Consider the following 23,673-nt stretch of genomic DNA (forward strand, 5'->3'; position numbering starts at 1 on the left):
CTTCTTAAACAATAAGATCTGTAAAATATAACGAAAATAAGGCTAAAACACACAATATTACATATCCATAAATTCACAAATCTCAAATCCTAACAATATTCCAAAGTCCGAATATAAATAAAAGAGAATATTCTAAAGCCTGAATATAAATAAAAGAGAATGTAGCTCAAAATAACATAAAGTTCACAAATTTCAAATCCTAACTCATCCATCTCCAAAGTTAGAAACTAAAATTACATATCCATAAAGTCATCATTGAACTCTTCACCATCAGCATCATCATCACCATCTTCCTCATTAGCATCATCAATGGGATGTAATGGCTCCACGTCTTCATTATCATCAATTGCAAAAATTTCCACAACTATAAAACATAAAGAAAGGAAAAAAATTAATATAATTTAATAATTTGTACAATATTATAATAAAAATTTAAAGTTTAAGTTCTTACATGTCCTAATCATCCTTTCTACTTCATCTTCTTCATCGATATCATCTTCTTCATCTTTTTTTTCGGTAATCCATTCATCATCGAAAGAGACATCCTCAAAATATAGATCATACAACCAACTTTTGGTATAACCAAAATATAGATCATACAACCTACTTTTGGTATCCCAATTACCATCAGGAAAGCTGCATAGATAGACGTCAAAACGATGATGGCAGAGGAAGTAAGCACCTGTGCTCACCTGATACGCTGACAAGTCAAAGTTATTAACATTTTGACAAGAAGGATAGGTGTTGTGTGGGGTATCCTTCTCTTCCTCCACAACATGGATCCCAAACTCCTTTACCTGAAGATTACCTTTATGCCAAAAATCCACTGAAATATTCACTTCATCGCCATCTTCCATTAATTGATTCACAATATTCCAATGGCTTAACCATACCATCTCATTGCCCTCATCTGGATAGCCCATGAATGTTGGGCAGTATGTCCACTTCACATCCTTTGTTCTATTACTCACTTTAATCATGCATAACGCATCCAAAATTTCCAAATAACCATCACTCAGATTATCAGTTTATGCATAGACAACACATACATTCAAGCCTTGGATCTTCAAATTAGGATATGAAGGTACCTCAAAAGATATTGAAGATATCATACTCTTAATGATGAACCAGTCTGGAACTTCACTACCAGGGAGAAAAGTGCTAAATATACCCAATTCATACAGTCCCTACAGCATCAAAATCATAATTTTTTACTCGTACCAATATGTGTGTGTGGGAGTGTGTGTGTGAGAAAGAGAGAGAGAGAGAGCTCACCTGAAGGGGAAGTTTTCCTATAGTAAACGTCATTTTATTGACCAACCACACTTCAATATTTCTCAGGAATTCCTAGTTGGACAAGCCCAAATTACTGATCATTACTTCATCAAAGTTTCCATTTGGTTCTAACTTGAACAATCTCTGAACCTCAGTTAGTTTCTCACAGTCATTTATCATCAAATCCAATGAATTCAGGTTTGGTAGATTTGTTATCATTTCCAGTGACCTGCAACTGGATAAATACAAGTCCCTTAAACTCATTGGAAGCTCTGGAAGTAACTGGAATGTTTCGCAGTTGCTTAAATAGAGTTCCTCGAGTATAGTAAGACACCTGATGCTCTCTGGAAGGCTACAGATTGGATTTCCACATAGATAAAAGTACTGCAACAGGGATAGGCTACCAAGATTGTTTGGAATAGCATCATCTGATAGGTTGCAGCTAGCAAGACTCAACCTTGATAATGAGTGTGGTAAAGAGCACAACGAAAAGTTGATCGATTCTGGAATTCTTCTTGGTCCCAATAGCCAATCCCGGAAGTGCGAAGTCCATAATCTTACCCCAGTATTCATGGAGGGTAATTGATTTATGCCAATCTTGTATGCAATGAGCATTTTCAGAGACTCCAGGTTGACCAGCTCTTCAGGCAACTTCTCGAGCTTGAAACAACAAGATAAAATGAGTATTTCAAGAGATTTTAGTTGACCAATTTCCGATGGAAGATTGGGAAGATTTTTGCAACCTTTTAGATTCAACACAACTAGTCTCCCTAATTCCCCAATTGATCCACGAATCTTAATTAAAGTTATGCAATTTTTTGGAATCAATCTTTCAAAATTCGAGACTTGTGAGAAATCGGGCATATTGGTAAGGCCATGGGAATGACTGAGATTGAGGATTTTTAACAATCTGATTAACTGTATAAAAAACATAAAAGATATTAGCATAACACACTCAGCCAAGCATTTTACCAATGCACCATGCAATGGCCCATTTAGAAATTAGTATATATGATATTCATAGTAATCACTGAAAAAAAAAAAAAAAAAAGTTAGAATGGGACCTTGTTTCCAGTCCAAACTTGTTTCAAGCTACTATTGTGCATGTCAAGAGCAACCACACTCTCTAGAGGAAAGCAATTGGGTATAGATTCTAAAGGGAACCCACACCAACACAACCATCTTAACTTCCTGGGGAATTCTTCATAGTCTCCGGTGAGGTTTGTATAATTCAGATGGAGCAGTCTTAATTTGTACATGCTTGAAAATGCATCAGTTTGTAATTCTACTTCATTGATGTGGAATGTGATCCTATTGTGGCAGAATTTTTGGGACCCAAGAGAAGAAGCCTAGCCGCTGCTTCAATGCATTCCTTTTAGAATGTAATGTTGATTGTGAGATATATTTTTGTAATTGGCAAATTTCGGTAACAAAACAAGTCCTAGTCGAGTTGTAATTTTAGTTACCATATCAGACTCAACATCGACCGCGGAATTCAGAGGTTGTTCAGATGAGGAAAGTATTGTTGATCATCGAAAAGGAAAGAACAATACATTAGAACATCGTTTCCCACTTAGGACACAAATACCTATATGTTATATTTTTCAGAATTTCCAAAAACAGAAAATCTAAGTTTAAAGTGGATTCTGTCAAGTAGAAACTGGTACCTGAATTTGGGAACCAGTTCCAGAAGCTATGATTCGAAGAACTTCATTCTGTCCTTTGGGAACCGGTTCCAGAAGTCCTGTTTGCAAAAGGTTTTCAGTTATCTTGTTCTGTTTGATTCCTTTTTTATCCAACTTTCCTTCCAAGTCCTATGCACGAAATTTCCTTTATTTTCAAAAGGATTAGGACTTTGCAAATCTCTATATAAATCATGTCATACACATAGGTTTATTCAAGGCTTTTGATCTACAAATTCATTATTCTTAAAAGCCTTAGGAAGATTATTTTTACAGAAAATAAGAGTTGATTTTTTCCGTCATCTTTCTAGAATACATACACATAAACACATAAAGAGTTTAGAGTTGTGGTGTTCAAATCCTAATCGTGATCATACAGTTGCATCTACATCGATCAGACGAAATCAAATCTACTTCTATATTGAATTCAGATGATTGAAGAACAGAAGTAAAAGCGATCACACTTTGAAAGGGTTAGAGCATTTGAGAAGTGCTGTCTAATCTACCTGCTACTCTTCTATAAATACCAAACATAAGTCTGAGGTCAAGTTGATGTTGGACAGGGAGTTGCAAAGCCAGAGGATTATCAGCAGTTGGTATTTGGTAGAAGGATTAGGTGTGAGCCAGAGTCAAAATTCAGTATACTTTGTTTCAAGCATAGTGGATCGGTTTACTTTGGACTACACAGTCCTCTAGGTTTTTCCCATACAAACAGTTGATGTATTTTATCAACTGGAGTTTCCTCGCTAAAATCCTGGTGTCATCTCTAACTTTACTTTGCTTTATTTTATATTACATGATATTGATTTATTAATTGCAAAAATAAAGAAAGTTGGTAAAGACACAGATCTGTTTTAAACTAATCAAAACTTTCTAAGTATTTGCCACTGAGTACAACTTACATTGATTTTTCAAGAAAACCTTCAGAATGGTGTCTATTTGCATTATCTAAACCAAGGAATTCCTTGGTTGACCTATCTTCCTTAGGCACATTCAAGTTGAGGATTAGACCTTCAATGGAATTTGATCCCTGATTAGAGGACTTGAAAAATAAGCACACCTATTTAAAGATATATAATAAATTAAAAACAAATGAGGCAATGTTTATTTATTGCGGCTTTCCCTCACATCTACAGGTCTGCCAGCAAGAGAAGAACCCAACACTTCAAGAGCTAAAGGAAGCCCTACACAGTAGCGTACAACCCTTTCTGAGTGCTCCAAGTAAAATTCAATCGAATGATCTTGTCCAAAGGCATGCCAACAAAAGAGCTCAAACGATTCATCATTGTTTAATTCCTCAACTCTGTGCATCTTATACAATTCATGTGCCTTCAACAATTGCTCATTTCTAGTTGTTATGATAATTTTACTTCCTCGATAAAACCAATCTCGCATTATGAGTACTGCTTTTAGTTCGTCTGATTGCTCCACATTATCAAGAACAACTAAAACTCTTTTACAACAAATAACATCTCTAATCTTGATGATTCCTTCATCCATACTGCTGATTTTTTCTTCTCTCCCCTTTAGAATATCATAAAGAAGTAGTTTTTGTAAACTAACCAAACCATTTGGTTGTTATGATATTTCTCTAATATTTGCAAGGAAGCTGCTACCTTCAAATCTTTCAAAGTTTAGGTTATACACAGTTTTAGCGATGGTTGTCTTCCTAATTCCACCTATTCCACAGATTGTCAGTATGCCAACATCAATTGATCCATCTTGTATCCACGAATTTATGCCTTCTACACAGAGTATCTATTCCAATTGGGCGTGTGTTGATGGTGGTTCGTGAGTAGGATGAGGAGATCGTTCCACGTAAGTCAAGAAATCTGAGATCAGTATCCAAGTGGAGATCCAAGCGATACAAGGGACTCTTTGTACAGTAAAGATTAAGAAAGAGAAGGCCGACCTCGGTACCCAATGAACTCAAGCTCGGCAATGTTTGGTGGTTAGGGTCCTTCTCCTTTTAAAAGGCTGATTAATTCGCCTATTTATAGTGCTCATTCCCTCAGTCAATGTCTCTCAGTCCTTTGGGTGAGCCCGCTCTTGCCCAAGGGTTCGAGGGTCTCCCCTCCCGACTGATGGGACATTAACGGATGAACCGCGGTGTTTTGCCCCCCGGTCCAAAGAGGTAACGGCGCTCCTTAATTAATACAGGTCTTGTCAAATGTCTTTCGTAATTAATGCACTTTTTATCGTTCATAGCTTGAGCTCGGATACCGAATGTCCTTTCCCCCTTGCATCGGCCTCGGACTGAGGCAGTACCTTGGATCTCAGCCACCTGTCCACACGCCCTCAGATTCCCGAACCCACCATAGGAATGAGCCTACTCCAAGGTTCTGCCTTCTTGACCTCGTGAGGCCACATCCCGAGTCTATATTTCGGGGTCCCTCTATCCAAAAAGAGGGGATCTCACAAAGCAGAAAGCTCGAGGTCACTCCAGCAAGAAGCGACCTCGGAAGAGCAGGAAGGATGGTTGCTTCGGACGAGTGCGAGTGAGTTTTAGCACGAGCGAGTGCAAGGTGCTAGTGAGAGCGAGTGCGAGGCGCTAGCGCGAGCGAGTGCGGGGCGCTAGCGTGAACAAGCAAGCGTGAGCGAGTGTGAGGCGCTAGCGCGAGCGAGTGAGCGCGAGGGAGCTAGCGTGAGCGAGTGCGGGGCGCTAGCGCGAGCGAGTGCGGGGCGCTAGCGCGAGCGAGTGAGCGCGAGGGAGCTAGCGTGAGTGAGTGCGGGGCGCTAGCGTAAGCGAGGTGCTAGCGCGAAGGAGCGCGAGGTGGTAGCGCGAGCGAGCTAGCGCGAGATGGTAGCGCGAGCGAGCGCGAGGGAGTGCGGGCGGTAGCGCGAGGGTACTTGGTCATTTCAGGAGCACGCCAGATAAGTACTGGCCAGGTGTGCTTATTTTCAAAGGTAGCGCCACTTGAACAGCTAGTGTGGCACGATTATCAACACCATGCGATTCATTTTGTTGCTAATCTCTTTAACAATATTTTGAATAAAACTTGATTCTTTCCTACAAATTGAAAGGACAATGGATAAGTACACTTAAAACAACTTCCGTTAAATTAAACAACAAATGATGATTATATATATATATATAACAAATTACATGGGGTTCAATTTTGGCCATTACGATTCATATACAATAATATAGACTGTTGAATATTATGACAATCTCGAATCGACAGAATTACATAGATTATACAATGTTAAAGATATCTGACAGAAAGAAAATAAGAAAATACAAGAACATTCACAAAATTCAGATTCTAAGTCAAATAAGCAAGTTTATGAAAAGAGCCATGTTGTTCAGAATTTCAATGATATTTCCGGTCTTTAGGCCTCATCTACTTATTTCCAAAAAATTTAGAATCTTTATTCTTTCAGATTGCTTTTATATAATTTTAAACACCTTAAAGTTTAAGATACTGAAGCACTTTTAACTCATATCCAGCTTTTCTTCTTTTTATTTTGATTCCAGATATGTTTATAATTTGTTTTATACATATTATGACCTTCATAATCCTTGAGTTGAAAATAAAAAAGATTGAACATGTTGTTCGTTTTACCCTTTCATGTTCGATCCATCTTTTCTTTTTCCTCCTTTTTCTTTCCTTCTAAATAGAAATCTTCTAATGATCAAATCTCTATATCAATGGTGAAGTACATTCAATAAAGTCAAATTCTTAATAATGTAAGAAATCTCATATAATAAGTTTCTAGACTCAACATACAGTATTTGGACACCACTATACCATAAACTCTGAAATAAGACAGTAATAAAACATCACATTATATATCAAGTCTTCTGCATCTACTTTAACTATTCTATCAATTTTTGGATGGTGTCAAACTTTCTAATTTATAGGTACTTTGACTAAAAGTATTTATATTGTGTGTGAATTAAAAAAATAATAATAATAAATAATATATAGATTATATTTATAGTGTTTCAATATAAATTCGACTAGTTTAAAACATTAGCATTAAGAAATCATGTGGATAATGGGTACTATTAGCATCTAATGGCATAAATAATTTGGAAGTATTCAATCAATACTATTAACTCTTCAAGGAAATTACCCATCTATTAAAACCATCCCTGCCAAATCTGCTACTTCTCTAAGAGCTGCCTTCCATCTCTTTATCTTGTCCAACCACTCCTTTTATTTCTACTTTCTCTGCCTTAACTCGCTGTTCGTGTGTAGTAAAAGCATTTGCAAAACTCCCTGTCTGCTCTCTTACATTTGATGGATCCACGTGATAGAAGACGGGCAGAATCATATGACCAACAGTCTTCTTGTGCTCAAGGATATTCAGAAGCTCATCATCTTGAAGATGTACAGTCTTTTGAGAAGATAATTATTGAAATCATCGACTCTTGGATTGCCTTATTTAGTTCTAAATCGATATTCTGACCTCTCTCTAGTCCTTCATCATCCCTACACGTGCGTATTCTTGCACATTGTAGCGCTGTGTAAACGTGATCAGTGAAGATATTCTAGGTGTCTTCACCTCTAAAACTCAAGAACACATGATAAGAACATGCAGTTGGTGAGGCTTCTATGGCTCCAATAGCAGCCATTGGACAACACTGTAAGAGATCAATGAACAACATATAAATATGCAATCTGCAGTTTTTGTGTAAGATGTCAATAAATAAATAAAAAAGTAAAGTAAATTAAATCCCATATACAATCCAAAGTACATAAGGAAAATGCTTAAGGAGAGAAATTAAACCTGAGTCAAGGGTTAAATGGAAACACACGTAACCAAAAATCAAGACACAAAATGCTTCAAAGTGGCTTCACAAAGGTTTTAGCACAACTCAACTCAACAAAATTTCATCTCAATTATAACTTCAAAGTGGCTTTCACAAAATGCTTCAAAGTGGCTACACAAGAATCTTATTTTACCATTTGGCTCTTTCTAAGGTTAGTTAGTTTTGTCTTCTTTTCAATATCATTGCCATCGACGGAGATACTTGATCTGACAGAAAGATAAAAAAACCAAACCCAGTGGCTTGTTTCACATACAACAACAAAATAAAATTGATTAATGATCCATGTAATAAACTTGAAATATTAGGCAACATGAGTGTTCAATTGTAAAATGTTACCTGTAATTAGCAAAATCCCCCAAGAAATGGATTGATCGCTCCACTGAAAGATTGAATTTGTTATGCTCACTGAATCAAGAGAGAGGAAAGAGCAAAAAAGAAGAGTGAGAAAGAAGGGAAAGTGTGGAATGATAAAAGGGAAGGAAATACCCATTCGTGGGATCCACATGACTCAAATGGTTCTTGTTTTTATGCCCATAAACATCTCAACTATTTTTTTTGTATTATATATTACTTATATTACAAGACTTTTATCATAAGACACAACCTGTTTCTAAAACCCCAAACACTGTTAAGGTTATCAGTGAAATGATAAATTTAATTTTATTATTTAATATTAAATTAAAAATTAAAAATTATTATTTTTTAAATTATAAAAATCCCCTCTCACTTTTTTATTACTGTGTTTGCAATAACCATTGACACCCACCTCTGTATTAGAACTCGACGGATGTTCAAACAACAATTGCCTACATGTTGGACATGATGAGTGTGACACTAACCATGTGTTTATGCACTTTACATGAAAACTGTGATTGCATTTGGGCAGGACTCTGACCTTCCCTCCTTCACCAAATTCTCCAAGGCAAATTATACACCGCCACCGGAATCTAACCCACCGCATCCTTCTTCAGCCCCGCCGAGGCTAAACGCCCACCAACGTGATCTGGAGTCTCAAACCCAAACCTTGGGCTACACCGTAGAGCACAACGCACAATTGAGCACAACACACAATTGAGTTCAATTCGGTCACTTTTCCTGGTAGTTGTGGGTCACTTTGGTGGAAATCTTGAGTCGCAAACAGCGACCTAAGGCTTGAGAGAAGGACGGGGATGGTCCCTGTCCATGGAGAATCCAGATCACTGTCGTTGCTGCCGGAGACCCGTTTTGGGTCAATTCATGGTTCAAGTGGTTGATTCATGGTTCCAGGTCGCTTCCTTGTGCAACAATACATTTTCTATTCAGTTCGGTGACTCCACGCCGGCGGCGAGGTTGGCGGCAAGGAAGAAGAACATAAAATAAAAAAAGTTATTTTTGTAATTTAAAAAATAATACTTTTTAATTTTAATTTAATATTAAATAATAAGATTAAATTTGTTATTTTACGATTCGATTAAATTCAGATATTCAAACAATGTATAATAACGATTTTTAAAAATAGATTAAGATTTTATAATTAAAAATTAAAAATAACGAAATTTTATGATTTAAGCACTATATTATATTCAGAGTCACACCTTCAGAGTCGCCCAATCAGAAGTCATGGTGCCAACTGGCCCATTATCACTATTTGAGTAATGGTCATCAAAATGGGCCTAATCAAATTCAAGAGAAAGTGGGTTGACAGAAAATTTCAAGTCTTTGGACGTACTTTACCAAAAGGATAGAGCTGTGTTGGCCATTATACAATAAAATAGAAGATTGAAACCATATCATCTGAGTTTTGTATTAAATTTTCATTATCAGTTGGATGAGTTCGTTTTTCTAATCATAATGGAGTAATTTTTTTATTTATTTTTTTTTGTTTGGAACTCATTGACCAAAACTAGTTAGTGGGCCATATTAATTTTTTACTGAAAATCTTCACTTAAGACTGTGAAAGTCTTTTCTTGTCTTATAAAAGGCTTGTTAATTATTTCGAATTTTTTTCATGACCTAAATCATGTCGGATTGTTTTAAATTTTTTACTCATTGGGTTTCTTATTCTATATTTTGAGATTTTTTAGAAAGAATTTATTTTTGGACTTATTTTTTCTTAGAGGATTGTTTTAGTTTCTTTACAATATTAGGGTTTTCTTTATTATAAATATGCATATATTTTAAGAGCAAAATTTAACTTTTCATTAATAATATTTCAGATTGACTTGCAATTTTTCTTCAATTTTGTGAATTCAAAGTTGTCATCTTCTTTTGTGAACATTTCATAGCTTTGGCTACTTCATTTTTTTTTTCTCTCTCTTTGTTTTTTTTTCTCTGTCTTTTTTCCCTTTTATTTTTGTAATTTGGAACAGTGAGTGTTATCTGTTTATTTAAGATAAATCACAAAATTAAGTATTTTCTAGGACTTGCAGCCCATTGGTATCTAACACTCCCTTGTTTTGAAAAATCAACTAAAGATATAATTTTCATGGCAATAAGTTGCTTCTTCATTTTGCACAGAATTCACCCTGGATTGTGAGTTTCTTTCCCTCTTCATCATCTCTTTGTTCTTACTTTCATGTGCTTATCAATTTCTTCTTTGAATTATTATTTTTTAAAGCAGGCTCGCTTTATGCTCTGTTAGGTAGGAAAAAAAAAAAAAATTGAATGGAAGAGAAAGTATAAGAGATGGATAAGACAATCTTAAGAAAGAGATTGTGTTGTTTTCTGAACTTGACTTGACTTTGTTTTTTCATTCGAGTTATGGAGTTTTAAGAAATAAAAATAAATAAAAGGATAAAGTTAAAAATATTTATGGCTGGGGAGGTTTCCGTTTCTAAAATTTCTTTTTCTCTCATTTTTCTTTTTTTTTTCACAATTTTTTTCTTTCCAAAACTAATGATTAATGCCACTTTTGTGGCCGATTGGCATTCAATTTTATTATTATTATTTTTTTATCTATCTAAATCTATATTTATATTCATTTATTTTATCTTAATAACGCATTTTTCTTTTAACTCTTAAACCCGATTCTATTTATTCTTTCTCACACCCCTAACAAAATAAAGAATTGTGATAGGAGGTTAAACGAGGTTATGTGCCCCGAGTTGAATTTCCATGACAGAAAAATGTTGTAATTGTCACTTTTGTCCCTGTCTACCGTGAATGTAAGTATAATTATCCAAATTTAATTTGCACCTATTACACTACTTATTGTCTTCTCTTGCACCCTTTTTTATTTATTTTTATTTTTTATTTTTTTTTGTATTAACGCATTTCCATTATTTTCTCGCTCCGTTAACAGAAAAATGAAAGGTTGTCCTGATTTAGCGATATTAAATAGTTTGGGATATTTTTCAACTTCAGGTAATTTCTTCATAATTTTGTATAAAAATTTGTTGATTTTTTAATTAGTTTACTTTTTCCGTTTTATAAAGAAACAGCCAGCGGAGATTATACATTTTCACAAAATGTAGAAGCACGTTAAAAGTTGGTTATTGAATTATATATATATATCTATAAATTAGTAGGTTATTGAATTTAAAAGCACTACTACTACTACTAATGTTACGAGTCTATTTAACAATCCCGTTTATTTTTGCTTTATCAGTTATCTAATTTATTTTTAATTCGGTAAATTTAATTTATCTAAAAAATTAAATAAAATCACAAGTTACTCTTATTCATCTCTAATTGTTTTTAAATTAAAGTACACAACTTATTTTGCACCACCCTACTCACAACTCACTATGTGAACAATGTAGAAAAATGTACATATAAAAGTAATAGCATCACTGCCCTACTCACATTCTTTAACATACATATAAAAATAATAGTGTCACATAGAGAGAGGGAATAAAGATTTCTCAAGAGTGTCACCCACATTTCTAAAAAAAAGTTTGAAAAATTTTCACTTTATAAAACAACTGTAACTGTTTTACGTACTTGATATGAAATTATGCAAAAATAAAATGATTAAATCAAATATAGTTTAATAGTAGTAGTATTACGGCGCCCATTTGAATCCTATAGCAGATGCTGATATAAAAAATTATTCCTGGAACTCAATTAGTTTTTCAAAATTATATTACAAAAACTGAACAATTATCATTTGGATCCTATTTTCACTAAAACAGTGATTGCAGCACAAAGATAGTGCTCTTAGACAATTTATTGACCTTTATTAGAAAGGAATGAGTTGTTGAAGAAATTTTAGGTCATCAAAACATTTTTGATTGGTCAAAATCTATCCAAATAAAGTTTAGAGTCACCTATTGCCGTTGATTTGAGGTAGCGGAGACAAGAACGGAGGTAAGCTTTTGGGCTTGGCCAGAGAAAACGATGATGGCAGAGGAAGTAGGCACGTGTCCTCACCTGATACACTGACAAATCAACATTTTGACAAGAAGGGTAGGTACCCTTCTCTTCTTCCTCAAACACAACATGGATCCCAAACTCCTTTAGCTTAAAACCCCAATTTGATCGCCCAACGAAAAACAACGAAACATTCAATTCATCACCAGCTTCCACTGATTGATTCACAAAACTCCAATGGCTTAACCATACCATCTCGTTCCCTTCATCTGGAACGCCCATGAATGCTGGGCAATATATACACCTCAGATCCCTTGTCCTATTACTCACTTCAATCATGCAGAAGTTAGGCCAACCAGAATCCATCCAACTACCACTTTGTGCATAAACAACACATACATTCAAGCCTTGGATCTTGAAATTAGGATTTGAAGGCACCTTAAAACATATTGAAGATTCCTTGCTCTTAATGCTGAACCAGCCTGGAACTTCATTACCAGGGAGAAAAGTGCTAAATATACCCGATTCATGCAGTCCCTACACCATGTAAACCACAATTTTTAACTCTTACAAATATGAGTGTGCGTGTGTTTGTAAGAGAGAGAGAGAGAGAGAGAAACCTCACCTGGAGAGGAACTTTTCTTTCAGTTCCCGTCATAAGGTTGAACAAAGAAACTTCAATATTTCTCAGGAATTCCAAGTTGGTCAAACCCAAATTGCTGATCATCACTTCATCAAAGTTTCCAATGGGTTCCAACTTGAACAACCCCTGAACCTCACTTAGTTTGTCACAACCACCTGAAAACAACAACAGTGACTTCAACAGGTTTGGTAAATTTGTTACCACTTCCAATGACCTGCACTCATGTAACGCCAACCATCTTAAAGTCATTGGAAGCTCTGGAAGTAACTTGAGTTTTGGGCAGCAGTTTAGATCGAGTCTGTGGAGCATAGTCAGACACTTGATGCTCTCTGGTATGCTACATATTAGATTTCTACTTAGATCCAAGTTCTGCAACAGGGATAGGCAGCCAAGATCCTTTGGAATAGCATCATCTGATAGGTTGCAGCCAGCAAGACTCAAGACTGATAATGAGCGTGGTAAAGAACACAATGAAAAGCTGATCGATTCTGGTCTTCTTCTTGGTCCAAATAGACATTCCCGGAAATGTGACGGCCATGATCTTAACCCAGTAGTCATGGAGGATGATTGATTTATGCCAACTCCGTCTGCATGGAGCATTTTCAAACACTCCATCTTGCCCAGCTCTTCTGGCAAGTTCTCGAGCTTTAAACAACGAGACAGAATGAGTACTTCAAGACATTTTAGCCCGCCAATTTTCGATGGAAGCTTCCGAAGATTTTTGCAACCTTCTAGATTCAACAGAACTAGTCTCCCTAAATCCCCAATTGATCCATGAATCTCAATCAAATTTATGCAATTTTTAAGAATCAACCTTTCAAGATTGGGGGCTTGTGAGAAGTCAGGCGTATTGGTAAGACCATAAGAATGACTGAGATTGAGGATTTTCAACGATCTGAGCAACTGTTTAAAAAAGTGGAAAATATTAGTATAACACACTTGACAACCCAAGCATTTTATGAATGCACCACGCAACGGCCCATTTGGAAACTCATTTATATGAATATTTATATTAATCACCAATGAAAATAAAAGGAAGAAAAAGTTAGTTTGAGACCTTGTTTCCATTCCAAACATGTTTCAAGCTACTATTGCGCATGTCAAGGGCAACAAGACTCTCCAGGTGAAAGCCACTGGGAATAGATTCCAAAGGGAACCCACGCCAACACAACCATCTTAACTTCCTAGGGAATTCTTCGTAGTCTCCTGTGAGCCTTGTATTATTCAGCTGGAGTAGTCTTAATCTGTGCATCCTTGAAAATGCATCAGTTTGTAAATCTACTTCATCTGATGTGGAATGCGATCTTGTTGAGGCAGAATTTATGGGAAGCCAAGAGAAGAACCCTAGACGACGCCGCTTCAATGAATTGTTCTCCAATAATAATGCTGATTTGTCAAGAAAGTCTTCTGAATAGTGTCTTTTTGCATTATCTAGACCAAAGAATTCCTCGGTGGACCTATCTTCTTTAGATGCATTGAAGTTGAGGATGAGGCCCTCAATGGAATCTGTTCCCTGATAAGAGGACATGAAAAGTAAGCATACCAACTAAAAAGAATACAAATAGACATCATGAGAAACATATTTCTTACAGTTTTTTCATTTAATACACTAAAGGCATCCTTGTGATGCCACAATCTGCTGCGTTTCCCAAGTTCCTTGGGTGATTCTTGGCGGATGATTTCTCTCCCCATGTCCCGAAGCAATTGATGCATTGTCAGCGTGTTATTGTCATCAATAGTTATGAGACATCTATCGACGAGATTTTGAATCCCAACTTTTGTATAGAAACCACACCCATCTAGAATTGTAATTGTGAATTCTTTATCCTTTCTAACAAAGAAACAAGCAATATCAAGGAATAAATTTCTGTCATGGTCATCTTGTAAAGAATCAAAGCTTATTTTTATTTTCTTTAGGATCTGACTGTCAGGAATAGCTTCCAATTTCTTTAATGTGCTTTCCCACACATCTACAGGTCTGCCAGATAGGGAAGAACCTAGCACTTGAAGAGCTAAAGGAAGCCCTCCGCAGTACTGTATGACCATTTTTGACATCTCCATGTAAACTTCAATGGGATGGTCTTGTCCAAAGGCATGCCAACAGAAGAGCTGAAATGATTCACCATCATTTAATTCCTTAACTTTGTGCATCTTATAGAGTTCACGTTCCTTCAGCAATTGCTCATGTCTAGTTGTTATGATAATTTTGCTTCCTGGATAAAACCAATCTCGCATGGCGAGTACTGCATTTAATTGGTCTGATTGATCCACATCATCAAGAACAACTAAAACTCTTTTACAGCAAATAGCATGTCTAATCTTAATGATTCCTTCGTCAACACTGCTAATTTTTTCTTTTCTCCCCTTTTGAATATCTGAAAGAAGTTGTTTTTGTAAACTAACCAAACCATTGGATTGTTCTGATATTTCTCTAATATTTGCGAGGAAGCTGCTACCTTCAAATCTGTCAAAGTTTAAGTTGTAGACAGTTTTGGCGATTGTTGTCTTCCCAATTCCACCAATTCCACATATTGTCACTATGCCAACATCCGTCGATCCATCTTGAATCCACGAATTAATGTTTTTTACACGAGAATCTATTCCAACTGGGTATGGACAAACACTCAAAACCGTGCGATTCAATTTGTTCCCAATCTCTTTCACAATTTTTTGAATAAAACTTGCCTCCTGCCTACAAAATGCAATGAAAATGGATAAAGCATATTGAAAACATCATTTGTTAAAATGAAACAACAAATGATGATAATAAAAATAAAATAATACAAATTAAGTGGTGTTCAATTTTGGCCATTACTACTCGTATACAAACATAGACTGCCTAGTATTATGAAAATCTCAAATTGACATAATTTCATAGGTTATGCTAAAGATATATGAAAAAAAAAGAGAGCATGTTCACAAAATTCAAGCTCCAAGTCAGATAAGAGAGTTCATGAAAAGGGATTCATGTTGTCCACAATCCTATTTCCATTCTTTTGGCTTCATCTACTTATTTCCAGAATTTTTGTGACTGCTGAATTTATTCTCAAAGTTACTTTCTTTGTATCTTAATTCCAGATATGTTTATAATTTGTATTATACTTGTAACCTTCGCACACCTCGAGTTGTCATTCATTTAGTCATTTTAGCCCTTTCATGCTCTGTCCATCTTTTCTTTTTCCTATTTCAAACCGTTTGAAGAGAAATCTTCATATTTCTTATCATCAAATCTCTATCAGTGTTCCAGAACATCGATAAATTCAGATTCTTAGTAAAATCTAAGCAGTCTCATAAATAAGTTTATAGACTCAACATCCAATATTTGGAAACCAGTCAAACCACTATACCAGAAATCGTAAATAGGACAGTAATATAACATCCCATTTATATATCAGTTTTGGATGGTGCCAAACTTTCATATTTATCGATAATTTGGCTAAAAGTATATATATAAATTCATAAAACATTTTGATAAATGGTATATAGATGGTACTAATAATGTTTCAATACATTTCAAATAGTTTAAGCCTTTACCATTAAGAAATAATGCTTATAGTGAGTAAAATTAGCATCTATTGGCATGAATAAATTGAAAGTATTCAATCAACACTACTAACACTTAAAGGAAATTACCCATCTATTATAACCATCCCTGCCAGATCTGCAACTTCTCTCAGAGCTGCCTTCCACCTATTTATCTTGTCCAACCCCGCCTCTTTTTTTTCTTCTGTCTCTACCTTAAATTGTTCTTCGTATATAGCAAATGCGTGTGCAAAACTTCCTGTCTGCTTTCTTACATGGGATGGATCCACATGATAGAAGACGGGCAGAATCATATGACCAACAGTCTTCTTGCGCTCAAGGATATTCAAAAGCTCATCAAGACACCATCTTGACGATGCATAGTCTTTTGAGAAAACAATTATTGAAATTCTCGACTCTTGGATTGCCTTCTTTAGTTCTAAGTTGATATTCCGTCCTCTCTCTATTCCCTCATCATCTCTAAATGTGCGTATTCCTGCATGGAGTAGAGCCGCATAAAGGTGATCAGTAAAGGTATTCCGAGTATCTTCGCCTCTAAAACTCAAGAACACGTGATAAGAACATCGAGTTGAGGACGCTTCTCGGGCTCCCATAGCGGCCACTGAACAAGGCTCTAAGAGATCAATGAACAAGGGATATATGCAATCTGTACAGACAACCAGTATTTGGGTAAGGTCAAAAAAATTAAATCAACAATATTACGTAATCAAATAGGCAAAGTCAATTAAATCCTATATATGAACCGAAGTACACGAGGAAAATGCTAAAAAGGGAGATGCTCTAATGAATTATACATGAGGCAAGGGTTAAATAGAAACACAAATTTAGCTAAAGAATTTCCTTTCAACTTTATATATAAGCACTCTTCGACTTAAACAACATCATTTTCAATCTTTCCTCCAATTAAAGAATTGAGCCTAGGTAACAAAAATTCTTTTGGCATTTATTGACCTTCGATCTTTATTAATCCAAACTTATATATTAGTTTTAATCATACTTACTTACATTCCAAGCTTATTATAAATTTATGCATGGTTAATTCCTACTAGCTTAAACTTGTAGAACAAATTGGATGGTTGATTTGACAAAGAGAGACAGATATACCAAGACATCAATAACAAAGAAACCAAACCTAGTGCCTAGTTTTATTCAGGTTACACATCTATATGTAGTTTCAGCTTTTTTCATGAATGCAAACACTTACAGTAACAAATTAAACACAAACAGAACATACAAAATAAAAATTGATTAATGATCCATGTAATAAACTTGAAATATTGAACAAAGGGTTTTCAATTGTAAAGGTTACCTGTAATTAGCAAAACCCCCCAAGAACTGGATTGACCACTCCACTAAAAGATTGAATTTGTTCTGCTCACTATGAAGAGAGAGGAGAGAAGCGAAAAAAGGAGTGCCAGAGAGAATGCGAAGTGTCAAATGATAAAAGGGGAGGAAAGGAAAGGAAGGAAATAACCATTGGTGGGATCCACAGAGGAAGCTTCCCTGCCGAACAAACATTGATAATATGCTATTCCCGTTGGGACAGTTCTGAAAATGCAGAATCTATATGCTGCTTTGTTAATATATGCTATTCTCCATGTGACAGTAATTTTGATAGGGGTAGTAATTTGGTGGGTTTGGGCCGGTCGTGAATGGGCGGGACAATAATGGGTCATTAGTTCATTATCAACCCATTATGGTGGGTTAAAAATGGGTTGGGTGTCAAATGGGTCGAGCCGAACTCACACCCAACCCAATTACCCAAATTTTTTTATAAACAAATTGTCAAATATTTTTAATTCTTGAATACCAAAAAATAAAAAAATTGTTCTTGTAACAGTTTTATATTAATTTTCTAATCACTGGTGTTATCATTTTTTTTTTTTTAAAAGTCAAATACAACTTATTACTCTGCTACTATAATTAATAATATATATATATATATATATAGAAAAAGGAATTTTAACCGGTACAAACATGGTTTTAATTTCAATATTTTTTACCCAATAAAATAGAAATTGAGGTTTGTAGTGCAAAAAAAAGAAATATAGAAGTTGAGGTAACATTGCGATAGAGTGCGGTACCACAACCCAGGAAAAGAAAAGAGAAAAAACAGAGAGGAGAGAGAAAACAGAAAGAGAAAGGAAAGAGATAAAAATTCAGAGAGGCCAATTTTATTTTTTCTATATAAAATCATAATTAATAACAATAAATAAGTATCACACCATCTTCCTATATAATTGACTTCCAACCCAATTACAATGACAGGATCTCTGAGCAATGGCAGGATCTATAAACAATATTTGCAATAATTCTATATTTTAGAAAGTGACAAAATTTAATAATACTAAAAAAAAATTCGCCAAAAATTTTTTTTTTCCAAAAACTAAAGCAGTGCCAAATTTGTGAGAGAGATCAATTTAACAATAACTATGTCGGCCAATGAAATTACTTTTCAAAAAAAAAAAAAAACAAAAAATAAAAAGAAAGAGATGAAATTAATTTCTCTCTTTAAAATTTTTGAGAGAGCAAACAAAAGAGTTAAAAAAACCTTTCTCAAAAAAAAAAAAAAAGGGGGAGAAGAGAGAAAACAGAGAGAAAAAAAGGGGGAAGAGAAGAGAAAACACAGGAAAAAAAAAATGAGAAATAGAGAGAAATGGAGGAGAGAAAATATAGTTTTGTTTGAGCGAGTTGAGATGGGTACCCAATATTTACTCATTATTTACCCATGAATATAATGAGAACCCATTTTTTATCCATTAATTACACATTCATTTAAATTGATTATCCAAAAAATTTAATTTTAGTGGACAAGTTTGGGCTGTTTAATGGGTTTGGATATAAATTGTTACCCTATATTTTGACCTTAACAAAATGACGAGTTGAAAAGAAAATGTGAACGGAGTTGTATAAAATCTAAATTTTGTATTAAAATTTTCATTATCTATGCCCCGTCAAATGTTCTATGAATAACTATTTATACTACGAATTTTTTCTTTTCTTTTTTTAATTTTCTTTTTTATAATTTGGACCATGGAGAGAGTTATTTGTTTATTCACGGAAAATCACAAAACCATGTAAATTACCGTGTAATTTTATGTTAAGGTACATATATATAATATATATATTTTTTTTGTAAGACCATGAACTTAAGAAGGGTAATGTGATGTGATATCTTCTTAGGGCTAGGATTTTTTATGCTTACTATGGGGCTGGATTTCTTTTATAAAAAATACATATATATGAACACTACTCTGCTAAATATCAACAAAAGACTGAATTTATTATGCTCAATCATGAATGATGAAGAGAGAAGCAAAAAAGGAGTAGTGAGAAAGAGAAGGGAAAATGTCAAATTATAAAAGTAGGGGAAAGGAAAGGAAAGGAAAGAACTATTGGTGGGATCCACAGGGAAAGCTTCCCAGCAACTGGGCAACCAAACATTGATAATATGCTATTCTCGGTGGGACAATTGTGAAAAGCATGATACAATTACAATCTAAGTCATACAGTTCTTCTCAACACGTATCGCTCTCACGTTCGGAGTGCTCTCACGCTCTGCACGCGCTCTCGCTCAAATTTTCAATATTTATTATATAATTTTGCCGCTCTTACGCTCCCACTTCATGTAACTTAGATTACAATATGCTTATCCGCCAACCTGTAAATAAGATAGTTCTTGACCCGAACAAGATGATACAGAGTAAAAAGGAGTGGAGAAGAAAGGAAAGAGCCATTGGTGGGATCCACAGGGAAAGCTTTCCTACAAGTGGGCAACCAAATATTGATAATATGTTATTCCCGGTGGGACAGTTCTTGACCCTAGCAAAATGAAGAATTGAAAAGAGAATGTGAACAGAGTCAATTAGGTTAAGGTATTATTATTATTATTATTATTATTATTATTATTTTAAGACCATGAAGTTAAGAAGGATAATGTGATATGATATTTCGCAACAATTTTTTTATGCATACTGTGGGGGTGTGGTATTAGTCTAGACAGAACGAAAATATATGCGAAATAACATCAAAATTTTACTAGTATATAGCTCCAAAGAAATTTAAAAAAACTAACTAAAAGTTAACAAAAATAACTTATCGATTAATTTTTGACAAATTATTTTATTCACCGGACTAGGCCTCAATTTCAACTTCAACCAAGATCTTTACCAAACACCAAAAAATAAAAATAAAAATATATAATTTACCTAAAAATGGATTATTGTATTTGTTCTTCAGGTTTATGGTTTTAAGAGATTATGTAATTTCCAAAATTGATGAAACAAATGAGCCTAAAAACAAGTTTAAGACTATATGCTTATACTATTACTGTAGTACATAAACTATAAAAGCCCCTTTGTTTAGATGTAAAATATTTTTCAAAAAATATATTTTTTATTTTCTAATATTTGGTTGTCATAAAATATTTACGAAGAAAAAAAAATACTAAAAGTTAACAAAAATAACTTACCTATCAATTTTTGACAAGTTATTTTATTAGCCGGGCTAGGCTTCTACCTCAACTTTAACCTAAATCTTTATCAAACACCAAAAAATAAAAATATATAATTTACCTGAAAAAGGACAACGAAACAAATAAGCATAAAAACAAGTTTAAGGCTATATGCTTATACTATTAGTCTAGTACATTAAAAACAAGTTTAAGGCTATATGCTTATACTAATACATTAAAACAAGTGTAAGGAAATACATGTGATTCTTTCAAATTATTATATTCTTTTATCGGGATTAAAAGACAGGAAATGCATGTGTGAAACGCTGGGAATGACCAACAATAAACAACACATAGAGGATGGAAGTACTTAGAAAACATATAGCATCTCTAATCTTAATGATACAGTCTAATCAATAAAGTAGAAGGAAATGAAGCAAATTATCTTATGAAGTTTTATATTTACAGAAAAACTAGATACAGGGTCTCTAAATCAAATAGTATCTAATTGAGCTACCTTTCAAAAAATTTTAAAAGTGGTTGGATATCCAAACAAATAATAAAGGCTCAAACGCGCCACAATTTTAATTTAACTAATTACACCAGGTTTTTTTTTCTAAAATTGGTTTGAATTCTCATTGTGCAGCATTTGTTTTAAGTACAAGTCCACTAAACTTTAACATAACCCATGTAATTCTCACAATATTCCAGTCAAGTCAATTGTAATTAACCAAATTTAATCTCAATTATTTGTCGTATGCTATATGAATCCCATTTCACCATTGCTCTTTCTAAGGTTAATTAAAACTTCAATAAAACTACATGAACTCGTGTTAGTTTTGTCATTTTATAAACTTTTTATTTCTTAAATGACAAACATTCTCTCCCATAAAACATGACTAGTAATAACTATTGTGTCTGAGAGTGTTGGGATTTTGGCAGAATTTCATTGGTTGAATGATACAATTGTGGTCGTCAATTGTATGACCGTGTGGACGGCTTAATGCTCAAGCTAAGGGTTTGATAAGGCAATAAGCAAACTTTCAGGAAAGTAATTGATAAGGAATGAATTGTTTTGTATAAAGCGTGTTATGCAGCAAAAGATGTAGATCTTGAGAGATCCCACGGTAATCCCAGAGTGATCCAAGCATTACACAATCTCCAAATCATTTTTTGGAAAAAAAAGAGAATAAATCCTCCATTTTTATACCACATATCCTATTTTGACACCAAGAAATGAAGTACTTTCTACAAATAGAAAAGAATATTCAGAAATTCAATGTCATTTGTAATAAGAGTCTTTTATTACAAAATTTTTCTTTCATACCTACAATTCTGATCAAGGGAGATAGAGTCATAATAAGTTATATTAGTTTTTTGTGTGAAGAAAATCCTTTTTGTGTGCAATCTTCAAGAGAGATATTTGAAGTTTGTCTTTTGATGGATTTTCTAGTTTACATAAACCATATAATTATTGGGGATTTTTCTTGAGAGAGTTTGGTGAGCTTTTCTTCGTTTGGTGGGTGACGTTTTGTAAGAAGAGGGATTATTGTCTAGAAGAACCAAAACGTTCTTCAATTTGTAATTTTCTTCTATATAGTGATACAGATCATCATTGCCCATAGATGTAACCCTATTTGGGTCGCCTCCGCACAAGAAGATTGGTGTCAGAAAATTGGTATCAGAACTTCCCGTGCCCGACAGGGAGCACCGAATTGGCTCCTATTTGGTGCTCCCAAACTTAGCTAAAATATTTCCTTTCAACTTTATAGACTTGAATTGATGACATAACACCATAAGTACACTTCAACTTAACCAACATCATCTTCCATCTTCCCACCTATTAAAGAATTGAGGAGAGGTAATAAAAATTCTTTTGCTATTTCTTGACCTTTGGTCTTTATTACATCTCCATATATATATTTTCAACTTTACTAAATTTATACATTCAATTTTAATCTTACATTTACATTCCATACTTATTTGAAATTTAGCATGGCTAATTCTTACTAAGCTTAAACTTTTAGAAGAAATCGGATACTTGATTTGACACAGAGAGAGACAGAAATACCAAGACATCAATATGGGTCAAACATCAAGAACGAAAGCTTTATTCAGGCTACAGATCTACATGTAGTTTCAGCTTTTTTCATGGATGCACACACTTACAACAACAGATGAAACAGAAACAAAACATACAGCATAATAGAATAAAATAAAATTTGATTAATGAACATAGAAAATAAACTTGAAATGTAGAGCAATGGATGTTCAATTGTAAAGGGTTACCTGTAATTAGCAAAATACCCCAAGAAATGGATTGGTCACTCCACTTAAAATTTGAATTTGTTCTGGTCACTGATGAAGAAGGGGGGGAGAATAAAAAAGTGGAGCGAGAAAGAAGGGGAAGTGTTCAATGATAAAAGGGAAGAAAAGGAGAAGGGGAAGCGGGAATAACCGGAGTGGACTTTGACGAATCGGACAATTTGTGACACGTGGCATGATGTCTAAGTTTACGGATTTAATGATGCCACGTGGTGTGACACTATATTTTTGAGTTATTTTTTTATTTATTTAAATTGTCTTATTATTTTGGTATATGCGATTGCCCTAGTCATCATAGGACCGACCAGAGTTCTTTAATCTCTCTTTGATCTCCATGTATATCTGATGAGACATGCTAGGCTGGCAATTATCAATTAACTTCATTAGTTGACGTCAAGGCAGGGTCAGAATTGGAACTTTATTTTAGTGGGGATAATTTTTTATTTTTTATTTGTTGTGTTGTTGTGGCTTTTGTAAGGGAAATTTTAAGAGAACAAGAGATTGATGGACATGTTAGACGGCTTATGTTGGGAAATTTTAAAATTTCTCCTTTCTATTTTGAGAGTGAGTCAATCACCCAATACACTGCTCTTCAACTTAACCAAAATCATTTTGGTTTTTCTTGACCTTCGTGTCTTTATTACATCTCTATATGTATTTTCAGATTAAATCATATGATTAC

General features: G+C 34.4%; 1 protein-coding gene, 1 long non-coding RNA gene and 1 pseudogene across 4 annotated transcripts; all 3 read right to left on the bottom strand.

Moving 5' to 3' along the window:
• Positions 1-1,347: 1,347 nt before the first annotated feature.
• On the bottom strand, positions 1,348-5,050 carry LOC132301414 (disease resistance protein Roq1-like; annotated as a pseudogene).
• A 1,872-nt stretch (positions 5,051-6,922) lies between these two features.
• Positions 6,923-8,196, bottom strand: LOC132298734 (uncharacterized). The gene is made up of 3 exons (XR_009479942.1): positions 8,074-8,196; positions 7,695-7,976; positions 6,923-7,548 (listed from the first exon to the last, which is right to left on the bottom strand). It is a non-coding gene; the product is annotated as an uncharacterized LOC132298734 (long non-coding RNA).
• Positions 8,197-11,755: 3,559 nt separating this feature from the next.
• On the bottom strand, positions 11,756-23,108 carry LOC132300221 (disease resistance protein RPV1-like). 3 transcript variants are annotated; one of them, XM_059797224.1, is made up of 7 exons: positions 22,956-23,108; positions 17,523-20,787; positions 16,304-16,859; positions 14,261-15,362; positions 13,728-14,183; positions 12,653-13,573; positions 11,756-12,564 (listed from the first exon to the last, which is right to left on the bottom strand). In XM_059797224.1, the coding sequence occupies exons 3-7, from the start codon at positions 16,804-16,806 to the stop codon at positions 11,953-11,955; spliced, it is 3,594 nt and encodes a 1,197-aa protein (XP_059653207.1). In that variant the 5' UTR covers positions 16,807-16,859; positions 17,523-20,787; positions 22,956-23,108; the 3' UTR covers positions 11,756-11,952. The 3 variants fall into 3 exon arrangements, with proteins under 3 accessions (XP_059653207.1, XP_059653205.1, XP_059653206.1); XM_059797222.1 differs by having other exon boundaries at positions 17,523-22,506; XM_059797223.1 differs by lacking the exon at positions 17,523-20,787.
• Positions 23,109-23,673: the final 565 nt, after the last annotated feature.

This window comes from Cornus florida, unplaced genomic scaffold, assembly GCF_030987335.1.
Source record: "Cornus florida cultivar Cherokee Brave unplaced genomic scaffold, ASM3098733v1 CherokeeBrave_3.0.0_Hap2_Chr03, whole genome shotgun sequence".
Lineage (NCBI taxonomy): Eukaryota > Viridiplantae > Streptophyta > Magnoliopsida > Cornales > Cornaceae > Cornus > Cornus florida.

Bases quoted from the DNA above. Each gene is read 5' to 3' on its own strand.
- LOC132300221 (XM_059797223.1), bottom strand. From the start codon at position 16,806: ATGGGAGCCCGAGAAGCGTCCTCAACTCGATGTTCTTATCACGTGTTC. The intron at 15,363-16,303 runs GTAATTTCCTTT...TGCATTTTGTAG, and splicing joins GGGATGGTTATAATAGATGG to GCAGGAGGCAAGTTTTATTC. The intron at 14,184-14,260 runs GTAAGAAATATG...TCCTCTTATCAG, and splicing joins GTGTATTAAATGAAAAAACT to GGAACAGATTCCATTGAGGG.